The sequence below is a fragment of the Tympanuchus pallidicinctus genome, unplaced genomic scaffold (genome assembly GCF_026119805.1).
Source record: "Tympanuchus pallidicinctus isolate F22 unplaced genomic scaffold, pur_lepc_1.0 scaffold17, whole genome shotgun sequence".
Taxonomy (NCBI): domain Eukaryota; kingdom Metazoa; phylum Chordata; class Aves; order Galliformes; family Phasianidae; genus Tympanuchus; species Tympanuchus pallidicinctus.
Genome location: NW_026294690.1, coordinates 17,765,076 through 17,786,015, shown reverse-complemented (window position 1 = coordinate 17,786,015; position 20,940 = coordinate 17,765,076). Strand labels below are relative to the sequence as shown.

At 44.4% G+C, this 20,940-nt stretch overlaps 1 protein-coding gene across 7 annotated transcripts in view; it reads right to left on the bottom strand.

Annotated features, from left to right (window-relative positions):
* LOC128078431 (contactin-4) overlaps nucleotides 1–20,940 on the bottom strand; it is a 253,469-nt gene that overhangs the window by 1,686 nt on the left and 230,843 nt on the right. For 6 of the 7 annotated variants that reach the window (XM_052678613.1, XM_052678614.1, XM_052678617.1 and 3 more), the window contains 10 exons: nucleotides 10,560–10,735; nucleotides 8,679–8,799; nucleotides 6,487–6,645; nucleotides 5,623–5,772; nucleotides 4,999–5,069; nucleotides 3,909–4,143; nucleotides 3,289–3,404; nucleotides 2,616–2,802; nucleotides 2,085–2,197; nucleotides 794–962 (listed from right to left, as the gene is read on the bottom strand). In XM_052678613.1, coding sequence (XP_052534573.1) covers nucleotides 794–962; nucleotides 2,085–2,197; nucleotides 2,616–2,802; nucleotides 3,289–3,404; nucleotides 3,909–4,143; nucleotides 4,999–5,069; nucleotides 5,623–5,772; nucleotides 6,487–6,645; nucleotides 8,679–8,799; nucleotides 10,560–10,735 — 1,497 coding nt within the window. The remainder of the gene's footprint in view (nucleotides 1–793; nucleotides 963–2,084; nucleotides 2,198–2,615; nucleotides 2,803–3,288; nucleotides 3,405–3,908; nucleotides 4,144–4,998; nucleotides 5,070–5,622; nucleotides 5,773–6,486; nucleotides 6,646–8,678; nucleotides 8,800–10,559; nucleotides 10,736–20,940) is intronic. The other variant, XM_052678620.1, reaches the window with a different exon arrangement.

Here is a 20,940-nt window from a genome sequence, read left to right as displayed (position 1 = left end):
GGCTTCTCCCACGTTTCTCTTTATAATTCTCCTACTTTCAAGCTGTTATTTACAGCACCAGTCTGGCCCAATCCACATCCTACAGGACGATCCTAAAGGATCCTACAGGGATGCTCCCGCATGGAGCCAAATAGGAACTGGCGTGCGCTCCTGCTCTGCTGTGTCTGCTGATGAAATCCCTCTGCAGGGTTTGTATGGCCACAGCACACAACCAGGGGGAGATAATTCCAATCTCATCCATGGTTTTTCACATCGCTGTAATTTTAATGCCACATTCCTGCATTGCAGAGGCAGCTGATTTAATGCAGCTTATAAACGGCGGTATTATTAATGGAAGATGGGACATGGAGATTTTGCAAAAGCAATGTTGAGTAATAAAATACTCTCTTTTCTGTTTGTTCTTCTGCACAACCTCATTTCCCTAAATAAATATTTATGCATCCAACACAGAATGGAATATTGCCATATAGTAGCCTTATAAATTTAAAAGTCTCCGAACACTGCATTTTATATTTTGTTATAGTGAATTGCAGTGAAACAATATATTCAGTATATATGAGTACGAAAGTAGGAGAGCAGAAAGTGTGCAGAAATCTTAAACACAACCGTAAGCACTTATGGCAGCGTTTCCTCATATTTTAAACTTGGCTCAGGCTGGAGCCAGGACCCTGAGCTGGGCTGCTGCTGAATGCTGAATTTCTGCCCCCTCCCAGGGCATGATGCCCATGCCCAAGTCCTGCTGGCTGCTCCTGGGGTGAAACGGAGCAGAGGGGCACCTGTTCCCCAGCCTTACTTGAGATCTTTGGGATCCGGATCTGCTCACTGCTGCTGCCATCGCCCCCGTCACTGAAGGGCTTTATCTCGATGATGTAGTCCTCGTCAAAGGGCAGGGAGAGTTCCACAGAGGTCCTGTTGGTTTCAATCACTGATGCGCTGCTCTGCCTGTTCCACCTGTACAGAACCTGTGGGAGAGCGATGAGGAAGCACTCATGAACAGCAGAAGCACTCAGTGCTGTAGGAGTGTCTGGGCTGACCGCTGCTCTTCCCTTACCTTGAGTACCCAAAATGCACCCAGTGACACCCAGACACACAGTGTGGTCACCAAGGTGCTGTCATCCTGACCCCAGCAGCCACTACTGGCCTCCCCAGGTAAACTACTTTTTAAATTCACTGTCTAAGAACTGGAAGTCCTATTATCTAGCATCATAAATTGTGGCGTAATTCAGAAGATTTCCAGAAAAAAAATAAAAAGCTAGGCAGTGTTTTGCTGTGAGCCAGTAAGGAATGTGACTGTTATCCTAACCATAGTTACACAGGGAATTTTTAGAAACCTGTGAGATAAGATTCTGCTTTTTCAAAGGTGATGAAAGTCTCTTTCGCCTGTTTCAACTGACTTCTTAATTTGCATTTCAGACCAAAAATACGTAGGAATGAGATGGTCTGAACTGCTGGGATTCACCTGGGGATTCTGACTGAAAGCCCCGAGAAATTCCTTACTTTTGATTTCTCAATAGAGTGCACCAAAGATACTTAGAAGTGAGGGCAGACATGAAAGCTGGCACAAGCGCACGAATCTGATGCCCCCAAACTGTGGGCAGTGAACAGAACACAAAGTGTGCCCAGGTCCTTCATCGCTTCCAGCTCTGATGGAAACGCTCACATAGCCCGGCCCTGGAGGCACTGGCTGGCATTCGCTCACTGATGTCTTTTTTGGGCCAAATTAAACCCTTGTGGAAGGTGATGGAGCTGAAATCTTCCCAAAATTTCTCTCTGGTTAAATTAAGCCCTATTAAAACTGCTACTAATGAGGATTCTCTTTCTTTTCTTTTGGCTTTGCTTTCCGAAGAAAATAGAGCTATTAAAAAAGCATTTTATTTATCTGCAATTAAGGAGCTGGCTGCAGCCTCTGGAAGGTTTCCACCCAAGTTCTTACTGTAAACCCGAAACTCAATATGAGATAATAAACATTTCCACTAAAGCACAGTGCAAGAATGTGGGGATAGCCAAGGTACCATCAGGCCTCCCTGCAGGTCCCGATGGAGGCTGTGGCTGGTCATGGTCCCACTGCCTGTGCTGGCACTCACCTTGTAGCCCTGCACTTCTGACTCATTATCCAGTGCTTTCACTTGGTCCCAGTTCAGTATGATCTTGGAGTCTGATGAGTTCCATATGATGTTCCCAGGGGGCTGACTTGGTGCTATGGCAAAACAGAGAGAGTGCTCTGTGACTGAGAAGTGCCATCTGCAGTCACATCCGTCCCCATACCCTCCCAGCTTGTCCCATCCCAGCTCATAAGCTGATCTGTGTCCCTGAGGTCACAGCAGGTGTGACTGGCTGAAAAAGCATGCACTCAGGTGCTCAGCATGCCCAAGACCAGAAGAAAAAACTCTCTTGAACAACAAGATAAATACTTAACGTTCCTGCACAGCTGTGATTTGAATTTTGCACGCTCTGCTTACTTAACATGCAGAAGAGCCATACCAAAAAATGGATAATCCTTCTGCACAAAGAAAACAGCAAAGAACGATCTCCCAGTTCCTTAGGCTCAATTAAAACCCGAGGAGCTGGCAGAGACCCCCCTGAGGCAGAGCACTGCCACTGTCCTGAGCACTCACGTGGCTTTTTTGTCGTCACGTTGACCATGGCACTGGACGGACCGGTGCCAGCAGTGTTGTAGGCTTTGACTGCCAGGTGATAGAGCGCATTGCCCTGCAAGTTGGTGACTTTGGCAGATGTCTGGTTACCAACTGTCCTGATCTTTCTCGCGTTCTCTTCCTTTTCGTCGTGTCTCCAACACCTGACCTGCAAGACAAAGTGAGAACTTCAACCCCAGCTACAGGTAGGCAGCACCCTGGTGGTTCCTAGCTCTATGACACTTCTGCCCAAAGAAGTTCTCTCTGTCTCATCTGGATAAGTCTTGCTGTATTTTCCACCTCGGGGTAGATGTCAGGGATTAGACATGCTACCTGCTATTCTTAAACCCAGGGCTGATACTCCTGACCACTGCTTTGGTCTGAGATGGAGGAAATGACCCAATCTGTGAACTTTCCCAAAGAAGCACGCTGACATCAGAGCAGCCTCTCTGGTCATCAGCACACACTGGCTACCCACAGCAAGCTCTGATCTACATTTCAGCCAGCTACTCACGGACAGATGCGTCGCCTTTTACCTCAGAAGTAAAGGAACAAGAGTCAGGCCTTGCTCAGCAGGACCAACGCAGCAGGAGCAGTGCTGCCCCAGCCTGCTCAGCACACAGCCCTGCAACCACACCGCAGCTCCCTGCCTTACCTCATAGCCCTGTATCCTTCCTTTGTGCTGATTGTCTCGAGGAGGAGCCCAAGAAATTTCAATGTCTGTGGCAGAAAGGCTTCTGGCGAGAACTGTGATCGGAGCTCTGGTCGGCTCTGGGTAGACGAGTTGAAAATAAAATCAGAGTTTTCAGTTCTGTGTTTAATTAGTCACTAACTGCAAGGGAATTTTCGTTATCGCATGTGAAAAGAGGCATGTGACAAAAACAAACTTTCCCTTTTCAAAACAAAGCGCTGTCAGGCCTGTGCTAGACTGCACTTCCCCTCTGCAAGAGAAATAATAAATGTCATTACTAAGCTCAACTTAGGATACCATGTACAGTAATTAGGACAAGAGGGAACATTTTCTAATCAGTGGACATTAATTCATACTAAATCTCAGCTGAATTCTTTCCAGATTACATATTGCTTTTCCATTAATATCAAAAGATTTCATTATGATTAATGTTATTTTAATGACTATCAAAAGAATTAATCACGGTGCGCCATTTATTATAAATCAGAGCAAGGATTAGGTATCAAAGGATGTCGCTGCGGATGCTGAACCCTCTGTGATCCACGGACGACGGCGAGGAGGAGGAGATGGGCTCCTCACACTACCTTCCTCTGCTGAGTACACGACCGTCACGGGGCTGAAGGAGCCTTCCCCCTTGTTGTTGTACACCCCCACTTTCACTTCGTAGGGTGAGAAGGGCGGCAGGCTCTCATTGCGGAAGACGTATCTGGAGGCATCTGGGGAGGCCACGACGGTCTGCATCCAGCTGATGGTGCCAAAGGGGCGGAAGGCCACCACGTAGCCAAAGCCGCCTCCGTTCTGCAGCTCCTCGGGCACGGTCTGTGGGCAGGCAAAGCATGGAGAGGTGGCAAGTTGAGCAACTGCATTTATTTCCTCGGTTGCTTCTTGGTCCTTCCTAAGTCGAGGGTGAGCAGCTGGAAGCCCAGAAGGGCCTATGGGTACCCAAAGTTTCAATGTATGACGATATTCTGTAACGATGGGCCACTGTCCTCTATGTCAAGGGGTTACTTTTGGTGACAGTCTCGCTCTGTAGTCCAGGGCTCAAAAAAATAAAATACTAGGCTGTTAGAAAGATGATCTCTGGATGTTTACGAGAATAAACTGACTGTTGTGTCGGAATACAAATTATATTTTGTGCAAATTATGAGTCAAAGTCACGGCTGATGTTCTTGTGTTTTTGAAACATATTGGAGTATCTGTAGGAGATGCAGCGAAACTAATTAGTCCAATGGAGGAGGAAATTTAGCACATTGAGCTGTGTGGTAAGGAGAAAAACCCATTTATAGTTTTTTAATAACCTTAAAAATATCTCTGGTGATTCATTCTGCCAGCTTGGTCAGGAATAGTGCTAAGTGGAAGCGTTAGCATGTCTAGTGAAGTTCATTATTAGGAAAAATACGCCAGCTGCATCACATCATAACATGAAAATACGAGCAGACAAATGACTAAAGTTCTAGCCCTGGCTGCCTTAAGGAATATTAAACATTCTTCATCGCTGCATCTCCTCTTGCTGGCTTTCATTAGCAGCAGTAAAAGCCAGCATGAAGTGCATTGTGCTAACTCTTAACCATTTGCTGTCACATAAGACTGCACCAGGGTAAGGGTTGAGGCTCAGAAGTCACTGCTGGTTCGCAGCACTGTATTCATTTTCCTCTTGGTTTGGACTCCACTCACCTCCCATGTAATGACCAGCTCTGATTTGCTCCCACCGCCTCCGCTGACATTGGCTGGGGTGACTTCAGGAACTGGGGGAAAAAAAAAGAGAAAAAAAAAAAAAAAAAAAAGAAGATGCAGAGCTGCAGACAGCACTGAAAATGCACGTAGGGATTTTGAAACCAGAGAGTGTGTTGAAATGAACCAGCTACAGGACTCTGCTGGCCTTTCTCTGCTGGGTATTGGCAACATTAGCAAGTGACTAATTTGCCACCGCAAACAACACATTAAAAGTATGTCAATAATAGTATATGAAAAGTATGTCAATTAACTTGTGTATTCAGCCTCTAATTGTTTAGTTTAAACATTAATCTTCCATAAAAAGGGCTTTTAGGTATTTTCCCATTTCACAGCCTGTTCCTTTGCAGCCTAACGTGGAGCAGAGGAGGCACGTTTCCCATGACACACACAGATCTCCGGACCACCACCCTGAAACTACCACTGCCTGTGACCCTTTTCAGCCAGACCAAGCGACAGGGGCAGCACCCAGAAGCATTACAGCTCTCGAGACTTGTAACACGTCCTCTATGAGCACTTAGGGGACAAGACTGAACTCAGCTCCTCACTGCTACTTCTGCTACTTACGAGCTTCTTCGGTTCTTCTGTTCTCCGAAGGTCTGCTCGGCTCCCCTATCCCAATCAGGTTGGCGGCCACGACTCGAAACTCATACTCGACCCAAGGGTTGAGGCCCACCACAGTGGCTGTGAACGTCCTGCCATCGATCACCTCTGGAACTGGAGACAGACACAGGTCAGGGGTGCAGATAAAGCCACGACAAGTATTGAAAAGGGCTGAGAAAAGCCCTGCTGGATGCCCTTAGCATTGAGGGATTAACACAGATGCAACGTAAATGAGGACTGTCAAATGTTTTCTCGTTTTTAATGTTTTATTAATTGCTAAAGTCAGAGCATTAAAACGCTGTGCTTTCAGCACAAATTCCTGCCATTAAAAAGCTTCTCTTGAATTGCCACTTTCTGAAAACAAGGTGTCAAGACAACAGGTTTACAAGTTGTTCTTTTTCTCCTCTCAGACTGCACTGTTCCCTCTGTTTAATGGTTACTGGAATGGAATTAACCTCTGGTGGAATGAGCAATTACATCACGGGATTTTTCCCACTATCAGGAAAATAATTCTACTTAAAGATAGGCCAGATGACACAGGCTGTCCCTGAGGGATGTCTTTATAGACCACAATTACTGCTGTATATCTCCAGCGTGGCAACAAAAGACAGGAATTCATTCTGTTTTCCCTTAAACATTCATGAGAAAAATGGATGAGTAACAGCACTGACTGGAACTTAAATCTTCGAGTTGCCAGACTTGAAACCAGTTAAGAAGAGCAGCGTCCTACAGCCAGAGAAACCACACTGAGAGCAGAACCATGGTTCAGCAGTTCCCAAAGGGCTCCTTCTCCAGCAGCACAGCTCGGTGGGTCGGCGCAGCCCTTACCTGTGCTCACAGCCTGCCAGCCCACCGAGAAGGGCGTCCGTGCCTGCACCACGTACATGGTGATGGGGCTGTGGTTGTCTGCTCCGGGCCTCCAGGACAGCTGGGCCGTGGTGTCGGTGATCTCATCGATCGTCACGTCCTCGGGGGGACCTGGGGGACCTGTCAGAAACATTGTAGGAGGGACTGCTTGAAGCTGGGTGCGGACTGTGGCCTTCCTGCCCTGCAGGATGCTCCTAGCAGAGAAATGACTCTGTCTTGCATCACATGGCCACGTCCATCAGTACTGGTGCCTCTCCCCAATGTGCTGCTTCACAGTGACCTCACCTCTTCACTCTTCCACTTTGGTCTAAAATTATTCTCAAATGATATTAAGACCAGAAAATGGTCAAGTATCTAAAATACCCTGAAACTTCCAGTGCCCTGTCATTATAATGAAACTTTCAGCAGGTATAGCCAGATTTAATTTCTAAGAAATTAAAATTCTATGTCATTTTGCTTGGCTGGGGGAAATCAATCACACAATGCAGCCTTGCTCAACTCCTCCAGTCCTTCCACCCCAATGAAATTTCATTGCACACTTCACAATTTACTCCTCTTGCTTGGCCAATGCTGACATAGCCCATCTTCTTGCCTTGGAGTAATGACGGTTACTCCCAACATTTCCAGATATACAGCTTAGCAGTGTGTATGATGCCTGATTAATTCAGAGACATTCATACAGGTGCTATCTCAAGGTCAAGAGAAGGAAAAGAGTCTCTGGTACTTTCATACAGTGACCAGAGGAGACAAGAAGGAATTAGCAGCTGCACCTTTTCTCAATTAGATGAGATAACCTGTTTGGGACAAAGTGATCCTTCAGCAGGAGTACAAATCCCCTAAAAGCACAGCGCTGCCGAAACCAGGCATGGGTTTAACAGCCTTTCCCTAGGGCTGCGTCACATCATCTTGACACAGCTCAACTGACTATGTACTTATAACATCTATTAGGAAAGCTCTATTTATGCAACAGATATTCGTTCCCCCTCCAGTCTCACAGCCCAGGGATGTTTCCCAGTGTCATACAGTCGGTGGCACAACACAGCACAGCTCCTGATGCAGCCGTAAGACCACCAGAGACATCCCTGCTGCTGCTGCTTCCAGGGAAGGACAAGAGTGGTCATTTTGCTGTCACCAGCAGCCACTTTCCTGTGAGAATTTCATGTTCTTCCTCTTAGCTTGCAGAGCCAACACTAAGGAAATTACCTAACTGAGGTTCTCACAGCAGGCTGTTTTGAAATGTGTGTACAATAAGAGTAACCAAAACCGCGTGTTCCAACTGCTGCATGATGCGAGCATCAACCTTACGTTAGGAGATGAAAAGAGACATTCAGAGGAACCAAAGCAAAATGGGTGGCACAGCTTTCACGAAGAGAGAATTTCTCACTTTTGGTACATGTGCTCCTACTTGCCTTGAGTTGCCTGAGATTTTTTGCTACATGAAGACTTGGAAACTGCAATTCCACAGAATGGTTGAGATTGGAATGGACCTCTGGATCCGTGCGGTGCATCCCTTGCTCAAGCAGGGACAGCCAGAGCAGGGTGCTTGTAAAGCCTATCTTAAACTTTTGGTCAGGGAGGAAAAATTCAAAGCTGGGATGGAGAGAAACAGGGCAGGACTCAGCTTCATGCTTCCCAAGGCTCACAAGCAGGAAAAATATTTAATGTTTTTTGGTAAAGATTCAGACTCAGGTTAATTAATTTCATCTCCATTAAAGTCATATTTAATATCATCTCTGCATAGCAACAAATAGAACCTGACAAGTCAGTGGAATTACCGAATCACGTTTATTCTAGAAAAGGAACAACTGTAAAGGAATGCAGTGAAGAAGCTGGAGATGATTTCTGCTGCTGAGTTCAACAAATAAATGTGCTCAGCTGGTGCAAGTTTTGCATTCAGGACACGAATGTGTACTGGTGTGTTTATCTGTGCTGTGTCTCGGTTGTACAAGTATGTGTATATGAAAGCAGCTTTATATATGTTGCTTGAAAATGTACTGTGAACCACAGCTTGTACTTCAAGCTTCCTTAGATTAATTACAGGATGCCGGGATCCTAATGAATGTCTCTGAACCCAGGAATTGTCTTACCAGTGGCAGAAGATAAGAAAGAAAAGAAATTTTACAACAACAACAACAGTAACAAAATTCAAATACCTCTTACAATCAGGTCTGCAGCAGCAGATAGCTTGTCCACACTTGTTTGCACCATGCAGACGTATTTCCCAGCATGCTTCAGCTGGATGCTTCTGATCATCAAATCACCAGCTGAATCCTGCTGATAAAGTAGAGAAAAGTGGTTACAATTACTTTTTAATGAGCGCTAAACATCATTATCACATGAAGGACACTGTGACTAATGGATTTATTTTACACTGGCTGATGAAAACATTCGTAATGCAAGCCGTGGCCTATTAAAATTATGTGAGTCTGCCTTGAAGATAAGAGCGGGAGCTCTTCTACAATTATGGCTTCGGCAAGGGGCAAGGGAGCCAGGTTTGGGTCCGTTAAGCAGTTTCCCCATTAAAACAATGCAACAGCCTTTGCAGGTTTGTCTGGATTCTTCCTTCAACTCTCTGGATATCTAATTTATAGCCTCTTCGCCATTCGGGTGTCTAAGTTGTGTGAACATCTATTTTGTAAGCACAAACCAGCCCAAATTATGAGACATATGCAACAGCAGCCTTGTGTTATGGCCAGCATTTTGATTGCCTGGCATTTCTGTACTAAAGATCATGAGAACAGCACTCTCCTAGGAAATCTTGCATCCACCTAACAGCGGTAATTTGTTTTCCAAACGCCAAATGCATGTCTGATTAACTGTTGAATAGAACTAATTATGTTTCCGTATGTATAGGAAGCTCTGAACTCTTTCTAAATTTTTCTCCAGACACAAAGCATTCAATACATTAGAAATCTCAGGGTAACCTTGTGATTGTGGCTTTCAGACCGAAGAATATTAATACAGTTTGTAATTTTAGCTTTGCAGCCCAATCAAGCACAGTCACAGGGAAGAGCTGTCACCGCTGATGTGCACCCTAGGCAGAAATCTTTACATGCATCTTTTAATGATTTTTTTTTTAAGGGATAACAGCGAAGCTTGTAAATTGTATTTCCTTTTATTTTCAGCATCAGATTTCACTCCTGACAAATGCAAAGACAGACTGCTTGTCTGCCTGGAACTTGGCACAGTGTGGGACTTTGTAAAGCCTCCCTCAGGGTGACATGCAAAGCCCCCCCTTCTCTTCTGTCCTCTACCTATGCTGAAAATGTATTACAGTTTTCTTCTTCCTTTGCTCCTTCTTTTTCTCACACCTGACTCTTCCAGCTATCAGGCTTTTCATACTTAAACCTCAAACAAACAATTCTCTGGACATTACAAAAGTTTGCAACGTCAGTGGGTCCAGCCTGGGCTTCCTAAAAACAAACAAGTAACAGAGAACCCAAGCACACCAACGCGTCATCGCCGGGAAATGCCACAGATAACACTGAGAAGAAACATCACCTCCAACGGTCAGCGACATCTCTAGCACAGAGCAGATCCTTTTACATGAGGGAAAAAATACTCTAAGCATGTGGTCCCAGGAGAAAAATACAGTCATGTAAATGAGCCAACCACAGTTTCCGTACAAATACAAAGTTCTATGCTGTTACACTTGGATTTTTTTCTTTTCTTTTTAACTTGTGACAGACTTCTTCCCAATGGGAAAAGTGAAATGGTAGTTTTTTGTAAGGAGAAAATGCATTGTAGGTCTTCTGACATACAGTTCACTGCAATGGCAAACCGTCATTCACGCCATCAGAATCGGGGCGCCTCATTAAGCAATTATAACAGTCCTGCATCAACTGTCACAAAGCAGTGTGCTGTCAATGCCTATTTTCTCAGCCTGTGAGACAGAAGATAACATCTCCTAGTATCAGCTTAGTCAAATACATTTGTCCTGTAGGCAGCCCTTCTGTGTGTTACCTGCAGTTATTTCTGCGGCTGCTGATGCAAGAGGAGCCCTTTGGGGAGATTGCCTTAGAATTGATACTTACCCCGCCGACTCTTTCAAAGTGATCCCCATCTTTTTCAAAGTCTATCAGATGCCCATTGAATGACCAGGTGAACACGATATCGAGTGAGTGATCGTGAGACACCTGGCAAGGCAGGACGATACTTTCTCCAACAGTGACATCCATGCTGAAAGGTGACACCATCACCCGTGTTGGATCTACAAATGAAGAAAACGGAGGGGAAAATATTAATCCTCTCTTGAACTGAGACAGTTGTGGAGCTGAATCCACATCTCCATGCAATCCAATCCAGTCTCCATCCATCTCCGCAAAGAATACTGCAACTACAGCATTGACGCTGGGGTTTGAAAAAGTCACAGTGCTTACTCTGGAATAGTAAAAAAAAAAAATTAAGGCAATATCTGAACTATTACATCTTTGATTTCATCCCGATACCTTTCGCTTCTTAAAACTCACATGGTTTTTCTCTCTGAGGAGAGCCCACACAAAGAGTAAGTATAAACAACAAGTGGTACCAACTGAACCCTTCAAAAGATGCAACCTGAAATTGTGCCCCAACCAACCAAGCAGAAGGGCTTTGTGTAATGTGGATCCTGTGTATTACGCCCAGCTGATGTGGGCAGTAAATGGTCAAACACAGTCCTCTTCTAAGATCCTGGTGGTCATAAACAAGAAGTCACTGACCTGATGACCAGGAACAGAGCAAATAGTTTGGAGAGATGTAGCAGAAGAAAGGTGAGAACTGGTCATTTTCTGAAACCTCACATTGACAGAGGAAAGTCAAAAGACTGCAGGTATCTGTGATGTGGGAAGTCCTGTCTGTTATGTGCCAGCTCCATCCTGGGCTTTGGGACCAATCCCTTATTCACAGCTAGACTTCACCGCTGGTTTACTTGTCTGTTTTTAACTTTGGTCATGCAGTGCAAACAAAATGGAGCCACAGAAAGATGAGCCACGATGCATTATGCAGACTTCAGCCCCTCATCTATGCCCATGAATTCCCTCTGCCTCTAAAGTTAACATTTGTCTTTCATTTCTGTTGACAAAAATGCTGTAATTTTTTTCTACAAGGCCTCAGAGGAAATGAAAAGGAGAAAAAATATTGCTTAACAATGAGACCAAAAGTCTGAAAATCTTATACAGACAGGTATTTTTGCTTATTCCAAAAATCTATTCTGCACAGCTGTCATGGTAAAATAATACAGGCATTATTCATTCTCTAGTATATAAAATCAAAATCTTAACTACTTCACCCAGGGACTCCTGGATAACTGCTTAATTCTCTGCTAAAATAGTAAAGCTACTGCAAAAACACACGTGCTGGGCAGAACTTTTCACTTCAAAAGTCCACAGAATTCGTAAAGAAAGATTTCACAGCCAACTCAAAGAGCCTTCAGATCAATGTTTAAAATGTTTATGAAGGATATGATTCTGAGATGCAATGAGTGCCTTCCGCATTGCCTCGAGTGCTCCTACACACAGCCCACAAAGCACCAAGCACACCGTGCTGCTCAGCAAGCAGTGAGGTTCTGCTGTGGGTAGCCCTGTGGATTGCTCTCCAGAACTTTCTGCAGGAGGTGAGAAGAGCACACTGTAGATCTGATTCTTCTTGCTAAAATACACAGAGTTTATAACAACATAAAGAATGGAACATGGATGCTAATGATTTATTTCCCAGAGCAGCTCAGCACAGCTTCTGTATGACTGTAGGGCATGCAAGTGCCCACTGCCTTTGAAAATCAGGCCCCCAGGTTTCAATCCAATCATATCAAGAAACATTGCAATCTTAGAATTGAGCACAGCGGGTTAGAGGAGCAGCTGATAAGGGCAGTGACAAATGACACACAGCACAGTCTCTGACCCCAGTCATACCTGGCATCCACAGGAGCCCCCTGCAACACCCTCTGCAAATCACCCCAAAGAGAATGCTTACCAATCCTTTCCCAAGGACTGGAAAAGCTGGAAAACAAAACCACCCCCTCACCTTGGACCTGAGCAGAGCAGCAAATGGAAAACGTTATTCAGAAGCCAACTGAGGGCAGCTCAGTGTAGGCACACCTTGGTGGTACGCAGCCAAGCAGTAATCAAATTATTAGGTGTGCATTCTCGAAATCTGTAACATCAGGCTCCTTTTAAATTACAGTGAGTGCTTTAACAATACCAACATCATGCTTTCTGCCAGTTGCTGCCCGAGGGGCTGTGGGCCCCTACCAAGGGAAGCAGCAGCAGTCACCTCCCACAGAACCATCCCAGCAAGGAGAAAAGAGAGCGCGACTGCTCTGAGCCAGCGCTGTGACAGCTTGTCCAGCATTACCACCGAGTTTCTGAAGAAGAAACAAGTGAATGCTGAATGCCAAAGGGAGTGCTCCCAGGGGATGAAAAACTCCTCACCGTCAGGATGCAGAATAACCTGGCTTTCAGCCCGGCTTGGCTGTGCTGTGCACCCCAGGCTCAGGGTGCAGCGTGCCCCCTGCAGGGCTCTGGCTCTAGGTGTCACTGACGGCTCAGGGAAGCAGGGCAGCTCCCTGCTGCCTCCTTGCACATCAGCGCTTTCTCCAAGGCAGTTTCTGTGTTTACTGTGGGAAGAAACACGTGGTGTTCTTTCTACGTACAATTTTCCTTGCCTGCCAACAAGCAGACACTCAGCAGAGCAAATCTGTGACAGGATGGCTCTGCAGCACCTGAGCATGCAGGGATCATTGCAGCTCTCCTTACCCACGTGTGTCCTGAGTGGCATCCCTTAGTGTTACTGCTGCAGTGCAGTGAGAATTCACTGTATTTCTGACTCATTTAATGCATTTGGGGCTTTGGAACTACATGATCTTTAAGGTCCATTCCAATCCAAGCCATTCTATGATTTGGCTTACAGCAGCAGAGATCTTCACAAAGTTTTCTTGCTCACTTTCAGTTTGGAAGAAGAAGATACAGAGCTGAGAAGCATTTCCCATCTGCAGTTGCTGTGCATCCCTTGTACCCTGCTAACAGGGAGCTGCCATGGACACTCCGTGCCCCATCTGGGGATGCTGTGCTGCATCCTCACTGCAGACCCGTGGGCTGTGCACACTGTGGGCTGGAGCAGCAGTTCCCCAGCCTGAAAGGAAGCCTTCTCGCCCCGGTTTGCTATTGATTGGGTGTCCATTAGGACGGATTACTTGTTTAGGATAAACAGCTTTGCATGGCTGTGCTTGCTTGTTGTAGCTCATGCAGTGCTGTGTTGTATCCTATCGATCTGGAGGACATGACACAGTGGGACACCATCCACAGAGGCATGACACAAATGGCATAAAGTGAGGCAGAAGCCGACACTCACAGATAATGCTTACTTTTTTGTTAAAAAACAAACAAACAAACAAAAACCAACCCAACAAATCATCCTAGACCAGGCAAATATCTCCGAATGACACAAGAAGACAAGGGCAGAACAAGAAGCAGTCCCATGTGTGTGGTACTAAGCAGCAAGATTTCCATGGGGTGGAGGGGTTTTCTACCTGCAGGAAAGTGAACCTGTTTGCATTCCTCAGCTCTTGGCACCCAGTTTCCAAGTATGCTCACTTCCAATGGGGCTCAGCTGCGGTGGCTGCGCTCAGCTCCGCAAGGATGGGATTCAGTGATACCAGTAACGGCAGCACCAGTGTTTCTCTCCCATTTGTGACTGAAACGTTTCTCCAAGAGCACGAAGCCCACAGCATCGCAGACCTGACAACTGGCTCAGCTTACGGGAGCTCTTAGTGCTCTGGGCATCATCGGATCCTGTGAAAAATGCTTAAGACAGGAAAACATGGCCCCAGACTAAAAAGAGTAATGACTGGTGAACAACTGAAAATGTAGTATGGCCACGTATCTAACAGGGATTAAGGAACGGAGGGGTGGAACACTTGACCTTTCCTGGAAGACTGAAGACTGCTTCAGCAACACGCTCAGTTCAGCTGGCTGCTTACGATGTGCTAAAATTGCACATCCACAAGAGGATCTTGGTCTTTCAACTCACTTGGCTTAAAACTTGCCATAGTAGAACTACAGCAGTGGAACTTCCATGCTGTTACTTTCAGATAGGTGCTTCAGCAAGTTGCATGAGTCCTTTAGGAATGCTCTTTGCTTTGGTGCAGGCAAGGTTTGTTTTAAGAGAAGAGTTTAAACGTTGCTCCTCGTAATCTGCCCATCCACGTCCTTAAGCCTCACTTTTGAGATCGCCTTCTTGGCTTCGTTCAGAGTTCAACTGCAGCTGAGGCCCAAATTATTAATGAATTTCTTAAACTGATGCTGAAAAAGAGCTTCCCACAGATTGAAAACTGTCTGAATTGATGCAAGTCTCCCTCTGAGGAATTAATGCCTCCCACCTTGCAGACAGAGACCAGGCAGTCAATCAGCGGATTGCATTTCTGCATACTCAAATACACATCCTTTGTGTGGCTGAATAATAAATGAAGGTTAATTTAAATCTGAAAACACATTAAGAATGGAATCGCATCAAAGGATACTGGGGAGGGATGTACCATTACAGCAAATTCAAAGACAAAATATATGAAAATACATCCACTCCACTGAGAGTACAAAGAGTGTTACTTAAATAACAAGAGGGCACAATACTTCATTTTAACCTCCATTTTAGCAGTGCAATGCAATCTTATCAAATCAAGATCTCTCCTTACAACTGTGAGAAAGAAAATCATATCTAATGGGGTCCTGAAATGACAGTCAAATCTGTCACTCACAGAAATTCATCCTTGCTCTTTATGGCAGTGTGTAACAGTGCCTGATTATGCTACAAAACCCAAACATACCTTCTGTCTCTCTTTGCATTTCAGGCTCAACTGAAAGCCACTCCACTTCAGAGGTGCATTAAATGAAATTGGTATATTTGACAAACAATTGAACAATTTGTGACACACTTTATAGATAACCCAGGGAATCCAAGGTGTCACCTTTTGTGGGCTATTGATTGAAACTAGCTGATATCCATCTTTTCAAGTATGGAATAATCTACTGTCATTACAAAAATGATGGCCGTCTTACAGAGAAGGTTAATCAGATACAGGAGAAATCATATCTAATCTTTGATAAATTGCAAGTCACTGAAGGATCAATCACCATTCCCCTTGTAACACAAGACACAGGTAACTGTGCAAACAATGCCATGTTGTCTGTTGCACAGCCCATGCACGTGGGCTGTGGCCAAAAGCATTCTGCCCCTTTGAACAGCTTAACCTGCTGGGGCTGTTGATTTACGGGGCTTTTAAACATGTTTGGAATGGTAATGACCACAAAAAAAATCTTCAAAAAGAAACAGAGCAGCAATAATATGAGAGACAGGCATTCAAACTGAGAAATTATAAAGTGACTGACATGGTCTTTGCACTTTTGTGGTAGAGCAGGGTTCTAGATTTTCCCTATCTGAGCCCTATGTTAGTTATCTACACCCTCCTGCTCAGGACCTAGATGTTAGGAATAAGCTGACAAGCAAGAATAAATCCCAAATTTAGAGTCATGAGGAGTCGATGCCTCTTGGAGCTGTCAAGCCTACGGGAAGGCATGAAAATCACTAGGTGGAATTTCAAGCTTCGCAGTGGATGATGCACAGCCTAACCATCCTTAATCCCATCCAAATCAAGTCTTGTGTTTTTCATAAATGTCCTAAGATAAGCAAGGCTTGGTGCACAGGTGGTTTGTCAGGCAGCCCCAGGCACACTGAGCTTCCCAAGCACTTGGTGAGAGCACAGCAAGCCATCAGTCCCATTGGGAAGGAGGACCGGGTGGGGGTATCTACTGAGAGCTCTGAAAAAGGAAAGCTTTTACTATTATTTTAATAAACTGGACAAATTTAAGAGCATTCTACTTCAGCTCCTATATGGTTCACTTCTTTAACACAAACATTTGCAGTAACTGCTGCATATGTATCTATCCAAAGGTAGTAAATCTCCCATACGTGCCCATACATAACACAGGTATCTATTTAAGTACCATTTCATACAGAATGGAATCTGCACGAAGAGATGATCCTCTTTGTGCTCAAAATTGATACAATTAGTTCTCAGTAACATTCCCTCACTGTTATATTCCCACCAGAACTCGTGGCTATGTGTCATTAGGAAAAATGACCACCTCAGTTTTCACCACTGAGTGTCTATCTCCTGCTGTTACCACAAGGGCTTCTCTTCTGGTTGGGCTGCTGTATCAATCCCATGAATGCCTTCAGCCAAAGTATTTATCTATAGCAGCATCTGCTCCTACTATTTTATAATTAGAATATAATTAGTGGAAGTTCTCACAAGAAGCTCCCATAGAGAAATGACTCTACCACACAAAAGTAAAACCTGCAATTCCCAAGCTATTGGCAATCTTCACTAGAAAAGAAATCGGGGCATTTCTCTAATGCCTCAGCAAATGCCATCTTGACAACAAGACATAATTAAGAAGTTGTACTGCATTGGGAGAGACCAGATACAAACCATCTGCAGACAGGTAGGGCAATCAATTATGCAAAGACTTACTTGCAGTTTCAGAAAAACCCTGTCAGGTCAGCTTAAAGGTCAACCTCAAATGAAAAAGTCAAATTTCTTAATAAACCGAGTGCTCGGAAAAAATATTGCTGTCACAGCAACATAGAGTTTTCTACTTAAAACTATTTAAAATGTTCTAATATGTATTCTTTTTACAGATGGAAAATGGATGCCTCTAGTTAACGATAATGCTGAATTCTTATTCAGCTTTTGCATACAAATGGCAGAAAAAACGTGTGGATAGTGCCTTGTCAGAAAGTACCTGGCAAGTTTAAAACTAATTAGGAGAGCACAACAGCAATTATCCCAAACCTCTGGAATTTACAAGCATCCAAAGAACTGAGTCAGACAACGGGGAGAGGAAAAGCAAGCAAGGGAGTGATTTGAGCTCTATTTAGTGGCTATTCGCAGAGGGAGCATCTACAAAACTGCCGGCTTGTAAATCGCTCCTGCTAGGGGCAAACACAGCATGTGAGCCATCCTATTAAATACTTACTTGAATTTTCAGAGTTTGAATCACAACCAAATGTGAACAATTAAGCTTAACGGAATTATGCGGAATGGAGAATTAGATAAGCAAAAGAGAGAGGAAAGTACAGAGCGAGGAGCTCTGTGGGATGAAGGCCAGCAAGAGCACAGATCTTGGAGTGAAAGGGAATAAAATGAGCTCCATTCCTTTCTTTCCTTGTCTGACCTTGGGCAAGTCATTAAAAGTCTCTGCAGCCCTATTTACTCAGCCTATCACACGGAAGTAGGGCCTTCATTAGAAAGTGTTTCGTCTTCTTACACCGCTGTGCACAGTAGATATTCTTATTTAAGATAAACTTTTACTTGAAACCCTGTAAAGACCTCTCTGTTGCCAGGCAGGACCAAAACCCAAACACCTCCCTCCAAAAAGATCAACTTACAGTCTAACAGAGCCAACAAAACAAACCTTCAGAGGCCATTTCCTGGGCCACAAAGGTTTAATTTGCTTCCTGGTGAAGGTGAGGCTGTCTCTGTGCGCTCTGCTCCTTGCAAGGAAGTGCCTTGCATTCCCACGTCCCAATTAGTCGGTGACAAATTGAGAAGGCAAGCCCTTCAGAGCACCTCGCTCCTGTTTTGCTCTCTTGTTGGTGTACTGATGTTACACAGGGGCAGGATCAAGGCAGGAGCGTGTGTGGAATGAGAACAACAACCTGCAAGATCATCCCATCATTAGAACTTGCTCAAAATTCTCAGCTTCTATGCTGCTGAATAAATATTCAACACAGGGCATCGTTAAAGCATCCCTCGCATTTCTCCTGTTACATGGCATTTTATTTCTAATTAGCCACAAGTTTTTTCCTATGCATGTCACTTCAAAACAAGAGCCAAGGTCTAACTAGTGAAAAGACATGTGGAAAGGGGGAGAAACAAGCAGCAGGTCAGCAGCAGCACCTCTCCTTCCAGCCTGGTTTCAGCAGTGGATGAGCTTAGCCCTGTCTTTCTCAGCACACAGCTTTGCTGGGATGCAAGACGTGGTCTGCAGTATTCCTCCCTGACATCCCCACCTGTTGCTTTCTGCTGTCTGAGATGTCATTCCTCTCCCATTCCACCATGCACTTTGTTATCAGGATGAATGAATTCAGGCTTGAGTTGCTGCAAAGACTTCCTACCGACACATGAAAGAAACTGAAATTTTCACTGGAGAAATACTGCTCACTCTTTAAATTCTAATAAAGATTAATATTTCAATATATTTGCAATGAAGCTAGAAGAAAACAGTACTGAAACAACTTTGATCATTAGCTCTTTATAATCCAATCAAAAACTTCAAACATAACGCAAATGAAATTTGTATTTCAAGTAAGAGAGTTTGCATGAGAGAGAGAAGCAACCCAAGGCACAGCAAAAGAAGTGGATGACAAAACTCCCTTGTCTTTCATAAGCAATCTGCTATTGGACCATGAAGGTTCACGTTCCATCATGTTCCCAAATAACTGGTTTAATGCTGTGATACAGCACACCCAGAACTTAATCTGTTCAGGCAGTATCTGATGTCAAATTCTCTCTGCCACCATGACTCCAGGATTAAGATAAGGGTCTCTCGCCTCACATTAACTTTGATGTGATTGCCCATCATCTTACTTAAATTAGATGAGGTGAGAATCAGGTTCCAGGAGTCCCTAACACTGCAAACATCACCTCATCACACTAAAGCAGTGCTTTAGCTACTCTTTGATGCACTAAGAACCATCATCACGGCCAGACTTCATCGTTGTACGCTGAGCTCTTACTACCTGATATGCAACCCTGAGTACACCGGCGCTCCATTCCCCTTCCAATCCAGTTGGGCTCAGGGAGACAAAGTCAAAACTGTTCAAAGCCTCTGAAGTTTGGTTCTGCTAAGCTGCTTCCAAAACCGCTTCTGAGAAAACACACACAAAGACTGATATTTCCCCGAGTACTGTCCCAGATTCTTTCCTTCACCACTCACACATTTTCCTCCTACTACAGAAAATGTGCTCTCCAAACACTTCATCTGTATCTTTGAAGTTAAAAACATAGCCTTCAGGCCAGTCTGCTCTTAGTTACTATTTTCAAGGATATAAAGTTCTCGGGGATAACAGAGTCATTACCACTGTTACTCTTTATTCCCCCGGAGTGATTCCTTCATCTCTCACTTGCAATGGGGACAGACAGTCATTTTCTCAATGCATGTAATATTGGCATCATTATCTTCCTTATCCCTCCCTGCACACACTGAACTGCTTGGGTGTGAAGAGAAGTGGCTCCAGGGGCACCCCCCCCATCTTGCACAACAGGACTGTGTGCTGTGATGATCTCAAGTTTTCTCTGCTGTATCCTTTTCTCTTAGAGTACTCAAGACTTGTGGGATTTCCATGAAGCTCATCCCACTGCATGCTTTAGAAAAGGATAAATCCTCGCCTTCACCCCCTTGGGATGATGATCAAACTCATTGTGTCAGTAGACTGACAACTGAAAGTTTTCCTGAAAGAATAACAAGAGGATGCATGGGATTTTTGCCCCGTTGCAGTAAAATCTTCATTTTTGGTTCTCTAGGAACAAAACAGCTGCATGAAGCTAGAAGCTCCAGGATCTTTTGCAGCCAGAAATTCCCAGCGAGTCCACTAACAAACACAGAGTTACAGGAACTGAGAACACAGACCTTTACATCCAACCCCTGTTGGATCTCTATCACTGAGCAGCCAGTGTGTGTGAAGCTCCTGCCTTGCTCTGCCTGGTGCTCCTGCCTCGTTACCTGGAGTGCACGGTTCTGGCTCATCCCACAGACCTCAGCTCTTCCTCCTGCTGCTAGTAGCTCCTGGAAATCTAAATTAATTCCCTGCAGCTACTGGCTAAGAAATGGGTGGAAAAAAGCTCAGTCAAATGTATTTGGCTTTTCTCATGAATTTGTAAGTGTCCCCAGGTGGACGGCCGCTTCCAGTTAATAAGCTCTGGGTAGTCTTCTTAAGTTATGCAACAAACTATTGGAAAAAATAATGTGTTGCTTACATTCTTCATCCAATCACATCACACGTCTACTGCACTGCATTTTGATTAAAATACGTATCAGAAGTCTTTGATGTACGGTTTCGTTTTATGCTGGATTTTCATTTGTATTCAAAAACTGAGAAATACTTTAACCTTTCTGAAATGGATTGCGTTAAAATAAATTAAAGAAAGCTGATGAAAAGCATTAATTAACCTGCTTTTGTCTCATTAAGAGTCTGCGTTTAACCTATAGGTCATCTCCCTTTTCAGCTGATGTATGGATTTGATCTTCAGTGATGAGCTAAACACCCAATCTTCTATTGATGACTGAGTCAACTCCTGAACTTCTTTGCTTTTCTTTTCTGCGTGGGAGAGGACAGGAAATTTCCTAAAAAGAAAGTGCTGAGCTTTGTAAGGCATTATTCTAA